Source organism: Panthera onca, chromosome E1 (assembly GCF_046562875.1).
Source record: "Panthera onca isolate mPanOnc1 chromosome E1, mPanOnc1 haplotype 2, whole genome shotgun sequence".
NCBI lineage: Eukaryota > Metazoa > Chordata > Mammalia > Carnivora > Felidae > Panthera > Panthera onca.
In genome coordinates, this window is record NC_138352.1 from 20,581,471 (window position 1) to 20,596,219 (window position 14,749).

The 14,749-nt window shown below is 50.5% G+C and overlaps 1 protein-coding gene and 1 long non-coding RNA gene across 2 annotated transcripts in view; one reads left to right on the forward strand and one right to left on the reverse strand.

Moving 5' to 3' along the window:
• The window catches only part of LOC132688324 (uncharacterized), a 19,588-nt gene extending 18,081 nt beyond the window's left edge, over positions 1-1,507 (forward strand). The window contains exon 3 of the long non-coding RNA XR_009614490.3: positions 1,288-1,507. This is a non-coding gene — a long non-coding RNA (uncharacterized LOC132688324). The remainder of the gene's footprint in view (positions 1-1,287) is intronic.
• The window catches only part of GSG1L2 (GSG1 like 2), a 17,790-nt gene extending 5,019 nt beyond the window's left edge, over positions 1-12,771 (reverse strand). Inside the window, exons 1-3 of the mRNA XM_060647284.3 lie at positions 12,302-12,771; positions 3,546-3,593; positions 1,502-1,654 (exon numbers count right to left, since the gene is read on the reverse strand). Coding sequence (XP_060503267.1) covers positions 1,502-1,654; positions 3,546-3,593; positions 12,302-12,608 — 508 coding nt within the window. The 5' untranslated portion in view covers positions 12,609-12,771. The remainder of the gene's footprint in view (positions 1-1,501; positions 1,655-3,545; positions 3,594-12,301) is intronic.
• Positions 12,772-14,749: the final 1,978 nt, after the last annotated feature.

A 14,749-nucleotide genomic window follows, 5' to 3' on the forward strand; every position in this document is an offset into this window, starting at 1 on the left:
CTCTCTGCCCCTCCCCTGCTCGAGCTCTTTCTCTCTCTCTCGAAATAAATAAACATTAAAAAACCCAAGAAATTGGGGCACCTGGGTGGCTCAGTCGGTTGAGCGTCCGACTTCGACTCAGGTCACGATCTCGCGGTCCGTGAGTTCGAGCCCCGCGTCGGGCTCTGTGCTGACAGCTCAGAGCCTGGAGCCTGTTTCAGATTCTGTGTCTCCCTCTCTCTGACCCTCCCCTGTTCATGCTCTGTCTCTCTCTGTCTCAAAAATAAATAAACGTTAAAAAAAATTTAAAAAAATAAATAAATAAAAATAAAAAACCCAAGAAAGTTGCCTTGGATTTCACTTTTAAATGCTGGCTGTTTCGTTGTTGTGTCTTTCTTTTGTGGGGAGTCTAATCTCACGCGTGTTTTCATTGGATAAATGCGTGGCAAATGGTGGCCAGGTGGGGATCAGCTTCAGGGGCCCAAATAGAAATGAGTTTTAATTGGTGGGGGCAATTATTTATATATTAATGGGCCATCTAAAGTCCTTGTGATGTAAACCCTCCAACAGTCTACCTGAAACTGTGTTTGCACACTTGAAACTGAACAGACGTCCAGAAAGAGGCTTACTCATGACCTTGGCAGGGGTTGGGGGGAGCACTGGAGGGTGCCAGGACCTGGGGAGGAGTCTCCAAGAGCCCATGGCCTACCTCTTTGTTATGAAGATCCAGAAATTGGATTTTATCACCCTATTCGCTGATGATAAAGCTTGGGAAAGACTCCTGATACTTATCACGCACAGAAGTGAGCTCCCGGCTGGACTGATGTACTGTTAGCAGGGCTTGGGGTATGAGGACAGAGAAACAAAGGAAGTCATCTGTTGGGGGTCCTTTTCTTGATGGAAAGGCCACTCCGGAGACCAAATGAAGCTGCTCTGATACAGAGGAGGATACAGAAGGAAGACCGCCACCCCAAAGAAAGGGAGTTCTTTATTCTTACACGTACATCGAGCTTGATAATGACTTTCAGCAAGCAACCATTTCTTGCATTCTTCCCACAGAGTAGGTGCATTTACTTAGTCATCACTATAGCCACTGGAGGTAGCTGGCTTAGAGAGGTTGAGTAACTTGCCTGGGGTCACACAGCACTCACGTAGCAGAGAACTGACACCCAGGTAGGATTTCCTGACAAACTACTGTGGGACATTAGGCAATTTCTGTTCTCAGAGCCAATGTGTCTCCTTCCCAGGGTTGTGATAAAGACCCAGTAATACATTTTATTTTCCATCCCCTTTCTTTTCATCCGTCAGCCAAAGCATCATTGCTTTCCCCCGCCCCCTGCCCCTCCAATGGGATTTATTCAGTGACTTCTCCGGTGGACCAGCCAGCTGTCCTGCTGAACGGGCCGTTGACAGGAGAAGAGCCAGCCTGCGCTTTGGCAGTGGGGACAGACAGCCCGGAGCTTTGTCCCTCCCGCTGGGACAGGCTGTGGGGAATCCCCTGTTGGCTGCTGTCGACAAGTACCTGCGAGCACCGTGAGGATGGCTACAGAGGCGTCCACCTTGAGCCAGCGGAAACCAGCGCTCTGAGAACTCACTCCGGAGCCCAGGAGGACGGCACTCGTCAACACCAGAAGGATGTTCAGGATCTCGGCCCCAATGGACAGCCACAAAAGTCCTGCAAAGTGTGAGGATGATAGAGACATTGAGCCTGGAGAGTTCAGAAGCACCATGATGTCGGGGCGCTTGGGTGGCTCAGTCGGTTGAGCGTCCGACTTCAGCTCAGTCACGATCTCATGGTTCGTGAGTTCGAGCCCCACATCAGGCTCTGGGCTGATGGCTCAGAGCCTGGAGCCTGCTTCCGATTCTGTGTCTCCCTCTCTCTCTGCCCCTTCCCCGTTCATGCTCTGTCTCTCTCTGTCTCAAAAATAAATAAAACGTTAAAAAAAAAAAATTAAAAAAAAAAAAAAAAAAAAAAAAGAAGCACCGTGATGTCGAACCCTTTGATCCTGTTCACTTCTAAGACACAAAAACAGGGTGGCCTGGATGGCTCAGTCGGTTGAGCATCCGACTTTGGCTCAGGTCATGATCTCACTGTTTGTGAGTTTGAGCCCCGTGTCGGGCTCTGTGCTGACAGCTCGGAGCCTGCTTCGGATTCTGTGTCTCCCTCTTTCTCTCTCCTCCCCCGCTCATGCTCTGTCTCTCTCTCAAAAAATAAACATTAAAAATTTTTAAAAAATTAAAAAATAAAATACAGAGATTGTCAGCATGTAAAAAGAAACAGAAAACAGGGGCTCCTGGGTGGCTTAGTCAGTTAAGCGTCCAACTTCAGCTCAGGTCATGATGTCACAGTCTGTGAGTTCGAGCCCTGCGTCAGGCTCTGTGCTGACAGCTCAGAGCCCGGAGCCTGCTTCGGATTCTGTGTCTCCCTCTCTCTCTGCCCCTCCCCTGCTCATGCTCTGTCTCTCTCTCTCTCTCTCTCAAAAATAAATAAACATTAAAAATATATTTTTTTAAAAGATTGTCCTTCGCTGGGAGGGGGAAAAATAAAAACAACAACAATAAAGCAGGAGTCTGATGTGGGGACAGGAGAGAGGCTGGGGGGGTGGTGGCCTCTCTATTCCCCAGTTCAGAAGTTAGTACGTTGTTTGGATTTGACCAGAAGACTTTACCTTGGTCTTTTTATTTTTTTTTTATTTTTTTTTTTTATAATGTTTTATTTATTTTTGAGAGACAGGATGCGAGTGGGTTGGGGCAGAGAGAGAGGGAGACGCAGAATCCGAAGCGGGCTCCAGGCTCCAAGCTGTCAGCACAGAGCTGGATGCCGGGCTCGAACCCACAGACCGTGAGATCATGACCTGAACCGAAGTCGGACGCTCAACCGACTGAGCCACCCAGGCGGCCCAATCTTGGTTTTTTAAAGAAGACACCAAGCTTAAGGAAGAAGGCAGAGGCGGCTGAGCGTTTAGGAGCCCTGGTTAGAGATCCCGAAACCTTGTTTGTATCTGTGTGGGCCGATCCTTTGCCCTCCGGAGGGCATCCCGCCCGCTTCTAGGAGACACTGTGCTGCAGGTGGAGGTAAGACAGAGGAACAGGGAGGGAAGCTGGTGTCTGTGAGCTGCGTCCTGGGGCCCCAGCAATGGGCAAAACAGGTGTAGATCCAGCCTTCACAAAACCTGCACTCCCGCTGGGGAAACAGACCCCGCAAAACCATCACGGATTTGATGAGCGGCACAGACAAGACGAAGGGTGCGGGAGCCCATCTCTTCCCAGCCCTGCGTCCGCCGTGGGCCGCCGTGGGCGTATGCGTGCCCTGGGACCTGGTAAACACTACCGGTCAGGGCTTCCCGCCCCTCCCTGCCGGCAAGGTTGGTTGTGTCACCTTTTCCAGCGCCCCTGATGACTACAGGGCACATGCAGGGGGCAGATGGTTCCAGTGCTTGGACTTGACTTTGTGGAAAAACCACAAAGAGCTCTCTCGTGTCTCCGCCCCTCCCCCCGCCTCCCCCAACACACACAAAGTGACCCACGTTGTGAGGCGCCCTGGTGGACAGAACATGGGTGTTTACCGTGTTCTTCAGCTGGTATTATACTCTGGAAACTTCTACACTTTTCACCTAGAACACAAAGAGAATATACTCATAAGGAGGAGTAACTGTGTTTCTAGCACCCTCACTCTCTTAGGGACAGACTGTGTTTCGAGCACCTTCAGTCTATCCAGGGTCATTTTTTTTTTTTAATTTTTTTATTATTTTTTTTGAGAGAGACAGAGAGACAGAGTGTGGGCAGGGGAGGGGCATAGAGAGAGAGGGAGACACAGAATCTGAAGCAGGCTCCAGCTTCCTGGCTGTCAGCATGGAGCCTGACGCGGGGCTCGAACTCACAGACTGTGAGATCATGACCTGAGCTGAAGTCGAACGCTTAACCGATTGAGCCACCCAGGCGCCCCTATCCAGGGTCATTTTAATGGAGAGAGAGACAGAGCATGGGTGGGGGAGGGACAGAGAGAGAGGGAGACGCAGAATCCCAAGCAGGCTCCAGGCTCCGAGCTGTCAGCACAGAGCCCGACGCGGGGCCCGAACTCGGGAACGGTGACATCATGATCTGAGCCAAAGTCGGACGCACAACTGACTGAGCCACCCGGGCGCCCCTATCCCAGGTCATTTCGAACAAGGATTAGGGGACGTGGCAGATGGCTTTACTGTTCACAGACATGTGCTGGCCCCCTTACCCACCCCACCCGCCCCGCAACAGGAGCATGATTCAATCTCCTCCTGGTGAATCCAGGCTTGGCCATAGGACTTCCTTTGGCCAATGAACTGGGAGCTGGCATGGGGTGGGTCACTTCTGGTCAGAAGCTTTAAGAGCCAGTGTTCTGGTTCTTGTTCCGCTGTCTCTGTGATCACAGAAGCGCCTGTCCAGATGGAGTCCCCATCAGCCTGGGTCCCTGGATAGCTGTGGGGAGGAGTCACCCTTCGCCAACCTAAAAAATACATGCGGAATGAACTAGGGATGAACTTGTTGATTTAAACCCCTGGGATTTGGGGGTTGTTTGTTACTGAGGCATAATCCAGCCCGTCTGGGCTGATACTTCGAGCCTTAGACCACAGGTTCTCACCTTCCCAAACAGCATCCGTTATGGTATGAGTCTCAGTTTGTCTCTGGTTAGAGGGAAAGGAACAAAGTTTGTATTGTTGTTTTTTTTTTAATTTTTAATGTTTATTTTTGTGAGAGAGAGAGAGAGAAACAGAGTGCAAGCAGGGGAGTGAAGCAGAGAGAGAGGGAGACACAGAATCAGAAGAGGCTCCAGGCTCAAACTCACGAACGGTGAGATCATGACCTGAGCTGAAGTCGGACGCTTAACCGACTGAGCCACCCGGGCGCCCCTGTAATGATTTTAAAAAACACACTGGAGCAGATTCAGAGCTGTTACCAAGTGACCTCGCTATTGGAATCCTACTGTGCTTTCTGGAGCGTGGAAGGATGGGGGTAGTTACTGCGTGTGCACCAGAGGCTGCTTATTTCGTGTTCCGGAAGGGTCCCGGAAGCCTGGGAGTATCGTCTGCCATGACAGATGCCCAGATGCCTGCACAATCACCTGCTTCTTCCCTGCAGATTTCAGGGGAGTGGCTCCAAGGACCCCTGAGGGTAAGTGACTGGTACAGGAGCATTAGGACTCGGGCCGCATTAGGACACCGCCCCCGCTGCATCACTGACTGGATGCAATCTGGTGCACAGCCCAGAAGGTGCCAGAGGATGCAGACAAGCCTGAGCCCCGGAGCTGCTCCCCGTCTGGGCTGGTGGGAACTAAAACAGGGCCAGGTGGGGCACAGATCACTGCCTCTCCAAAGGAATGGCTTTCTCAGCCCTAAACCAAGCTTAGCGGTCCCCGCGTTGGCCTCGCGTCAAGGATTTAATGAAATAATGGACAGGAAAGCCGCTCTCACTTCCTACGCACCGAAATCTCCCTGAAATAAAATGAGTTGTACTGGGGGCTGTTTGCATGTGGTTAGGGCCCAGATTGTTATTAAATATAGCACACTGTAAGTATCCTGAGGGCCAGGGTCACGTCACCTACCTTTCCTGGAAGTTTTCAGGGACAGAAGGAAGCTTGGGGGAGCATCTTTCGACCGCAGAAATTATTTCTCCTTTGTAGGAGAGAAAACCCCAGGTAACTCTCCTACTCAAGAACCTGCAGTGGCTCCCTATTCCTCCAGCTCTGAGTCAAGGTTCCTCTTCTTTGATGGCCTTGCTTCCTCAACACACAGCCCTTCCCTTTGGTTCACCTTCTAACGTGTCAGGCTCATGCGGGAAGGACTGTCCACACGAACAGGTGCACGCTCACGGTGGTGCACGTCTAAATGCCACAGACCTTCAGATTGGCCACACTTGTCCTCACGAAACACCAAGCGCCCTGGGGCCTCATTGCTTCCCACGTCTGCCCTGCGCCTCTGCTGGGCTCTGGGAAGAAGAGGAACAAAGGCTGGGTTTATGATACAGCCACTTGGTTGAGCTGCCCTGATGGGATTCTTTCTGGTGAACGTGTCTCAGGCTTTACCCATCACATGACCCGGGGGAGGGCATTTACACAACCTAGGGGTGAGGATGACAGCACTGGGGACCCGTCTGCCAATCTGTAGCCACGGTGGCCTCTTCAGCTTTTGAATTAAGCCCACTTTGGATGGATGCAACCGTTTTCCTGAAGATTCTCTGATTTTGGCAGTGGGCACAGTGTTAGGGTTGCAGCAGCAAAACTTCGGCCAGTTTTTCCTGGTTGTACCAAGGAAGTCGCCATTGCACTGGGGACATCTCCACACTCACACGCTGCTCTCAGAGAGCTTTTGGGGCCGGCGAGCGCTTCTTCACGTAAGCCCCCGTGTCATCCCCACGAGACCCAATGAGTGAGGCCGGCAGGGGGTAACAACTGCATGTCAAGGACAGAATGGGGCACATAAATCCTCAAGGCCTGGCCTCTGTGCCTGGTTCTGCCATTCAGTAATCGGACCACTCTGAACCTCGGTCTCTTCATCTGTGAAATGGGTATGATAGAAGTCCTCCAATGACAAAGTTGCGAAAGGATTCTGTGAACTGCCTTATGTTTTTATTTGTTTTTGGTTTTTTTTTGAGTGTTTTGTTATCGATAAAGACAAGTGCACACAGCCACATTTTACAGATCTGGAGGCCAGACGCAAACAGGTCGGTAGAGTCAGGAATCGAAACACCTGAGACCCAGTGCCTTATGCACATCACCCACCTGCTGTCTTTCTCCATAATGCACGGAGGACGAATTCTATCTCTTGCCTTCCTTGGAGGGCTGCCCTTTCTCTCAGGAATAAAATGGAGGCCAGGTACAGAGCCAGGGGCAGGGCAGAAAAGAAAGCGGAGGCCGGCCAAGGAGATTAGGAGAATTCACAATAGCTTAGAAGGCTGAGGTCAGCCTGGGCCAGATGTCAGGCCGTCGTGACCCCTTGATTAATCTGAATCCTCAGAAATGGTGTTCCTTTTGAATGAGGCCAGCGGGATTAAAAGGAAAAATCTTCATAAATCCCACGAAGCCAGAGAGGCGGGTGTTAACGGAGCTTGGCGATAGAGTTTCACCAGCCAAGCAGGGCAACGTGCCAGCTTGGGAACTGGTGTCCGGGTCCCCAGTGCTGAACTCCGGCATCTCTGTCTGCTTGTTCCTCACCCCCTCCCCTCTATGGGGTGCCCAGGCCCCTCTGTCCTTGACCTTTGGGGTTTAGTGCAACAGCGAAGAATTGGAAACTGACACCTTTTGCTGGCTCATTGATTGGACGCTTTCATCTCAAATCTCCATTTCAGAGTGTGGGATCAGAGGTGCTGCACCCCTTTAAAGGCACGTTAGGCAGGGCCCCCCGGGGGGCTCAGTCGGCTAAGCGTCCGACTTCAGCTCAGGTCATGATCTCTCCATCTGTGGGTTCGAGCCCCGCGTCGGGCTCTGTGCTGATGGCTCGGAGCCTGGAGCCTACTTCCGATTCTGTGTCTCTCCTTCTCTTTCTCCCCCTCTCCTGCTCATGCTCTGTCTCTGTCTCTCAATAATAAACACATTAAAAAAAACTTAAAGGCACTTTAGACAGTGGCATAAAGGAATGGGAGGAGGTGGCTTGTGCAGAGGATGTTCTAAAATCACACTCTGGATTAGCCTCCCCTGGAAGGTCAGCTTTTGCAAGGACAGAGCTGACTCAGAAGGAAAAGATCCAGGGACACTTCTGGGGACATCAGAGCTGGGGAGGGGGTGTTGGACTTCCCGAGACCCCTTTCCTGGGCTTTCTCAGATCAAGGGGCACCCTCCCCAGGATGGAGTCCTTACTGTCAGGTGTCCTGAGCTCCCCCCTCCTCCGGGACTCTCTCTTTGAGCAGTTTGGGTGCCCTCCCATTCACCTCCAGCTGTAATCCTTCTCTTTTCTTTTCTTTTTTTTAATGTGTATTTATTTTTGAGAGAGAGAGAGAGTATGCGTGAGTAGGGGAGTAATCCTTTTCTGTCATCTACCCCAAATCTCCCAGACACTTGTGATAAATGACACTTACGAGCAGATGTTTATGGGGACTGATCTTCAACTGGGGGCCCCAGGCTATATTCCGCAGCCAATGTGTTTTCCTGGGCCTATGCAATGTTTTCGAGATGCTTTAAAATTGGGGATTTTCACGGGGAAATCCAAGTATTTTACTTTTCTGTAAAACTTGGAGGATCTGACAACATTGAGCACGTAAGCCCTCATGACCATAAAGTTGAGCTGAGCCAGGGGCTGCCTCTTTATCTGGGGATGAGGTTTCAAGGTCATTGGTATTCTCTGATGACCTTGCTTCATTTGCTTTTGTTACCACCTTCTGTGGGCATTGGTTTGCGACCTGTGGCATGTATCTTTTGTTTTATTCCTTTGCGTGTTTGCTGTTAATTTAGTTACTCTTTAGTAAAAATTTCATTCTAAGCTTTTTGCTCTGGGAGCGTCTCATAACACACGAAGGTGATCACATCTCTCCGAGGGAAAAAAAGGTATTCTGAGAACATGCTTCTTCTTGGCTCTTAATAAAGTGATGATGGTATTTAGAGACTGTGGTTTACTCGGATGAACTTATTACCTTAGGAAGCATAAAAAATGTGAACAGAGGGGTTTTTTTGGATTGATAGACACAAAATTATTCATTGGCAATTATAAGACAACTTCTCTTCAGTTGAGTTTTGGGCACTGTGGAGGGAAAGAGGGAGTCTGGGTAAGACTTTTACAAAGAATGAGGGGCGCCTGGGTGGCTCAGTTGGTTGAGCGTCTGACTTCAGCTCAGGTCACGATCTTATGGTTTGTGGGTTCAAGCCCCGCGTTGGGCTCTGTGCTGACAGCTCAGAGCCTGGAGACTGCTTCGGATTCTGTGTCTCCCTCTCTCTCTGCCCCTCCCCTGCTCATGCTCTGTCTCTCTCTGTCCCCAAAATAAATAAAAACATTAAAAAAAAAGAAAATTAAAAAAAAGTATATAAGATGCACATAAATCAGAAAGGAGTCAAGAATCCCACTCTTTATTTCTACTTGACTTTGTCCATGAAACGTTGAGAACATCAACCCTCCTTAGAATTCAGCCTGTGTTCCTGACAATATATTTAAAAACCTTGCAGAGGTATGATCCACGAGAAGGCAGTGTGTGTGTGTGAGTGTGTGTGTGTGTGTGTGCGTGTGTGTGTGTGTGTGTGTGTGTGTGTGTGTGTGTGTGTGTGTTGGTAGAATGTCAAGGAGATTCCGGGTCTCTAGAGGAAGAAGTGTGAAAGGTCTTCTCACGGCCCATAACTCTGCTGTCGGCCTCTTCTTAGGTGGAGAAAGCCCCCCTCCTCCCGCCTGGGTCACAGGTTTTTATCAGAAAGCTCAGGGACAGGTGTCTAATTTCCTGGCTCCTGAGAAGCAGTGCTTCTCATCTTGTTCATTTAGGTGTTTCTTTCTAGGGAACACTGTCTTGCTGTCTTGCCCAGATCCTTGTCCTGAAGTGACCATGACCTTGCGTGGCAGGGTAGGAGAGTTGCCTCGGGTGACACTGAAGAGACACATGGGTTAAGTTCTTCTGTAACGAGGCTTCCCCTTCCACCCTGCTTTGTGTTCTAATGCAAATACCTGGACTGTTCTGCCTCAGACACTCTGTCCTGTCTGCCTGGAATATCCTAATCTCCATCTATTAAAGTCACAGTCCTGCTTGGAGGTACAGTGGCCACCTCCTTTATGAAGCCTTCGCCATGCCCAGAGCTGTGAATAACCTCTTTCTCCTTTCTATTCTGATATCATATGTGAATCTTTGTGGTAACCATGGTCATATTTTTCCTTGTTTTAGTTTCATCTTGATCCTCACCACTGTGGTCCACTCACCTTTGTATCCCCCCATTCCCCTCATCTTGTGCTTGACAAGGAAATGTTTTTTAGTGAATTTGTTCCATGCTGCTCAGAACGCCCTTTCCAGAGGGCTTTGCTATACCCCAGGGCATGCTTCTCTAACTCTGGTGTGTGTCTTAATCACCAGGGGAGCTTATTAGAGATACAGATAACACCAGATAGAAAAGAGAGCTGAGGGGAATAAAAAACAATGCTATGAGGATGGGAAAAGAAAAGGCAATTAGGAACTCCAGGGAAAGCAAAAGGCTGTACAAGAAATTTAATGTACTGGTAGCACCTCCTTGATTCTGTAATGAACAATATTTATACAGTCTAAATAATTATTGGTTTATTGATTTATAGAAAACAACAATATAAGTATATTAGGAAGATGGGAGAACAGACATAGGATGTGGTGGTATGAGAGATTTATCCTTATCTGTCATGACAGAAAGTCAATAAATCATGTCTAACATGAAGACAGCATATGGTTTTTGAAACATGGAGGCAAATACCAGAAGAAACAACTGAGCTAAAAGTGGTTTCTCTGAAGGGTGGGACCAGGTTATAGAGCAGGAAGGCAGCAGGGGACTGTTGGTTTCTCTTATAAGTGTTTTTAAATGATTTGATCTCTTATCTATGTATAAATATTACCTTACTTAAATATATATATATATATTTTTTTAAAAAGACTGTGGATATCTAGACCCCATTTAGATCTATCGAACCAGAATCTCCTGCACTGGGCACCTGGACTTGTATTAACTTGCTGGGCGATTCTCATGCACAACAAACATTTGATAACCGGAGTGGTGCTTATATGCAGCTATGGAAATAGAAGTAGGCAGACCTCACGTGGGGACTTGGAAGGGGAGTGGAAATTCCCAAGCAACTTCCCTATAGGTTTGGTGACTATATTTTCCAAACTGAAAATCTGAGACTGCCTTCAGTGCCCTCCAGAATGCAGGATCATGAGCCTCCTGTGTCTGTGGGGGTAGAGAGAGAGGACGTATAGGAAGATAGTGGCACCCCCCCCAGAGGAGAGGGGCAGGAGGCCCTTCCAGTAGCTTTAGCTCTAGGTACTATTGTATCGTGTGTACCACACTTAAAGCAAAGGCCATATGTACTGACGGGGACACATGGAAGGGTAAGACTAGGCACTGGTGGCCCCCAGTAGGGCAGGATGGAGAGGGGTAAGCAGCATTGAGAGGGTTCCTACTTGGAGCCTTTTACTTAGACCTCAGAAGAAACCACTAATGCTATAAGGATGAAAAAAAGGCAATTAGAAACTCCAGGGAAAACAAAAAGCTGGTCAAGAAATTTAATGTGTTAAGCCTGAGGTCAAGAGAAAAAAGGGGGGGAGGTCCTCTCCTTTCCACCTTGACAGGTGTGCTTTTCTAGGAGGAAGGGCAGAGCATTGTGGCCCCAAGCATGGATTTGGGTTTGCCCTCAGGCTGTATGACACTGCGGAGTTCAGCTCCTCCCTCCTTAGTTCCTTAGGATGTAAAACAAAAAAAATTTTTTTCTGAAATAGGTGTTCCAAATACCAACCATTCCCTTCCCTCTTCTCTCTTGTCTTCCTCTCCCATTTCCCTTACCAACTGGCAGAAGTTCAAAAGATATGGAACCGGGGCTGAGTAATACGGCAAAAGCGGGGTTGGGCTCGCCAGCCATATGACCTGAAACTCTGAGCCTCAGTTTCCTCACTTGTGAGCTGAAGAAATAATACCTACTCTGCAGGGTTATTGCAAGGATTTCCAGAGACAAAGGTCTAGCTTGTTAAGGATTCTTACTTCTTGAAGGTGCCCCCCAAGAGGGAGGATCCTTTCCCACCGATGATGATAAAAGTCAATTTTCCAAGAGAACTTGCCATTTCTTTTTTTTGTAAGTTTTTAAATTTTATTTTTAAGTTTATTTATTTATTTTGAAGGAGAGATAGAGTAAGGGGCAGACAGAAAGAATCCAAAGAAGGCTCCACATTATCAGTGTGGGGCCCGATTCGGGGCTCGAACCCACGAACTGTGAGATCATGACCTGAGCCGAAATCAAGAGTCGGATGCTTAACCGACGGAGCCCCCCAGGTGCCCCTGAGAACCTGCCATTTCAAGACCCCCTAAAAAGCGCAGGGATGCGGTTTAGGCTCAGACGGGGCCACTTTGGGTTCTCGGGGGATTGGGTAGACACTAGCAAATGGTCAAAGCGCATTCTTACAAACACCCCACATCAGGCACTGTTGCAAGGCAGGGAAGCCAGTCATTTACGCTTTATAATAACTCTTGCTGACATACTGCTGTCATCCTATTTCACAGATGAGAAAACGGAGGCCCAGAGAGGTGAAGAAGCTCACCCAAGGATACAGAGGCTGTCAGCGGCAGCACTGGGATTCAAACCCAGGCAGCCTGGCTCCCGAGCCCCTGCCTCTGTCGCCCCCACCCCCGGCACCTGCGGCCACGCTCGCTCACCTGCGCTGCCGAGGTTTTCCTCACAGGACTGCCAGAGCCCCACGTGGAACCGGCTCTGGATGAACCTGTCGTCTCCCGTCTCCCAAATGTACTGGACGGCCTGGCTCTCGTCGTCCCTCCTGCCACCGCCGTGGCCCCTGTTGAGATGAATGCATCCTAGCCCTCCCGGATGGTCCTGGCACAGAGGCTTTGCCACCCTGCGGGTCCCCTCGCACCAGTGGCTGCTGCCCAGGGCGGCGAGGGAGAAGGCCAGGGCGAGGCAGACGGGAAGTAGGGCGTGCACCTGCTGTCTCCCAGCCCCGTCCATGGCTGGAGGAGGCGTGCGGCCTCGGGATGAGCAGCGGGCCGCCTCCCCACCTCCGCGTGCTGCCCGCCCCTCTCAGCCCTGCCATCTGGCACCCTTACGGGCTTCTCTCCCATCCCCGGGGGCCCCCCAACGTGTGACGCCCGTGTGCGCGCCTGTGGCCTGAGAAGCCGCGGGAGAAAGAAAGCACGAAGCCGACGTGTTCCCATCAGCTGCGTTCGCGCCCCCACCCTCCCCAGGGTGTGGGTGTGTAGGACGATGCCGGCTCTGTTTTTGTCTTTTTAAACCCGGGGTAAAATACGCACAAGACAAAATTCACCATGGTGACCATTTTCTACTTTCATACTGCTGTGCCCCAGTCTCTAGTCCCCTCTTCATCTTGGGACCCCGGGGGCGGAGCTCCCCTTCCCTGTCCCTGGCCCCGGGCACCCGCCACTCCACTTCCTGTCTCTACCAACCGGGCCACTCTGGGGACCTCACACAGGTGGGGTCATGCAGTACCCTCTCTTCCTGACCGGCTTCTTTCACTCAGTGTAATGTCCTCAAGGTTCACCCGTGTCATAGCGGGTGTCAGAGTTTCCTTCCTTTGTTTTTATGTATTTTTTAAGTTTCCTTTTATTTCTTTAGAGAGATAGTGAATGGGGGAGGGGCAGAGAGAGAGAGAAACAGAATCCCAAGCGGGCTTCACACTGTGAGCGCAGAGCCCAAAGTAGGGGCTCGAACTCACAAACGGTGAGATCATGACCTGAGTCGAGACCAAGAGTCGGACGCTCAACCGACTGAGCCCCCCCAAGGTGTCCCAGATATTTTTAAGTCATCTCCATATCAAACGTGGGGCTCAAACTCACGACCCCAAGATCAAAAGTTGCACAATCCACCAATTGAGCCCCCCCCCAGGCGCCCCCAGAATTTCCTTCCTTTGGAAGGTTCTGTGGCATCCCTGGTGTGGATAGACCACGTTTTGTTTGTCGATCTGTCCACGGACACTTGGGTTGCTTCCACACTTTGGTTTGTATGGAGGAGGTCGGTGCTTGATGAAGACCAGGGGCGTATGGGCAGGTGTCTGGGTGAGTCTGGACCACCCCCCGCTTGCCTTTTGCATCCATTGGGGTGTTCAGGATTGGGTTCCAGAAATTTGGAATCCCGCAGCCTGCCACAGCCTGCTCCCTGCCCAACCCTACAGAGACAGGGACTGCCAAAGACAACGTCCTGCTTCGGGGACGGAGAGACTCAAGGTTCAGGCAGCCTCCTCTGGGGCCTCAGAGCTGTGCAGAGCAGGGGTGTGGCACCCAGCACCGTCCTGGGGTCTCCAAAGCCGGCAGGCACACCCGTTGGCACCCTCGGTCCTGTCCTTGTCATGGGGGCTCTCCGGGAGTGGTGACACAGAGGACACTACAGTCACTTCTCGGGCGGAGGACACTGATGCAGGAATAAGAGCAGGAAAAACATCACAGAAGATTGCACGTGGTCCTACATGGAAACACACGGGTCCTAGACTGTATGGCCCCCCAGATGTGCCCCCAGATGTAACAGAGAATCACCGGGATGGGCAGGCAGGGGAGAAGGGCAGTGCCCTATGGGTCACTGTCACTCTCTGCCTCCTGCTGGCTCCTCCTGTGAGCCCTGCATTTGCGGGGTTGGCCACCCGTGTCTTGGGAAGAGGAGTTACCACGTTTCATCACTAGATGGCATCTGTCCAGCAGCCGACAGCTCGTGCGTGGCCCGGATTCCTGTCCCTTCAGGGAAAAAAGGATGCTTGTGTTTTTTTTTTTTTTAATTAATTTTTTTTTTAGTGTATTTATTTATTTTGAGAGAGAGAGAAAGAAAATGCAAGCAGGGGAGGGGCAGAGAGAGAGAGAGTCCCCAGCAGGCTCTGTGCTTCCAACAAAGAGCCCAACGTGGGGCTTGAACCCCTGAACCATGAGATCACGACCTGAGCTGAGGTCATGAGTCGGATGCTCAACCGACTGAGCCCCCTGGGAGCCCCAAGAGCTGCAAGGATTTCTATTAAGCGATGTTTGCATGTTTCTCCCACACGGTTCAGCAATCATTTACTCAGATAAGTGAGAGCAGGTGAGCCCCCCTGTTCGAACTTGAATGGAAACAAAAGCAAGAGTAAACTAAATGAAAACACAATCTTTTTG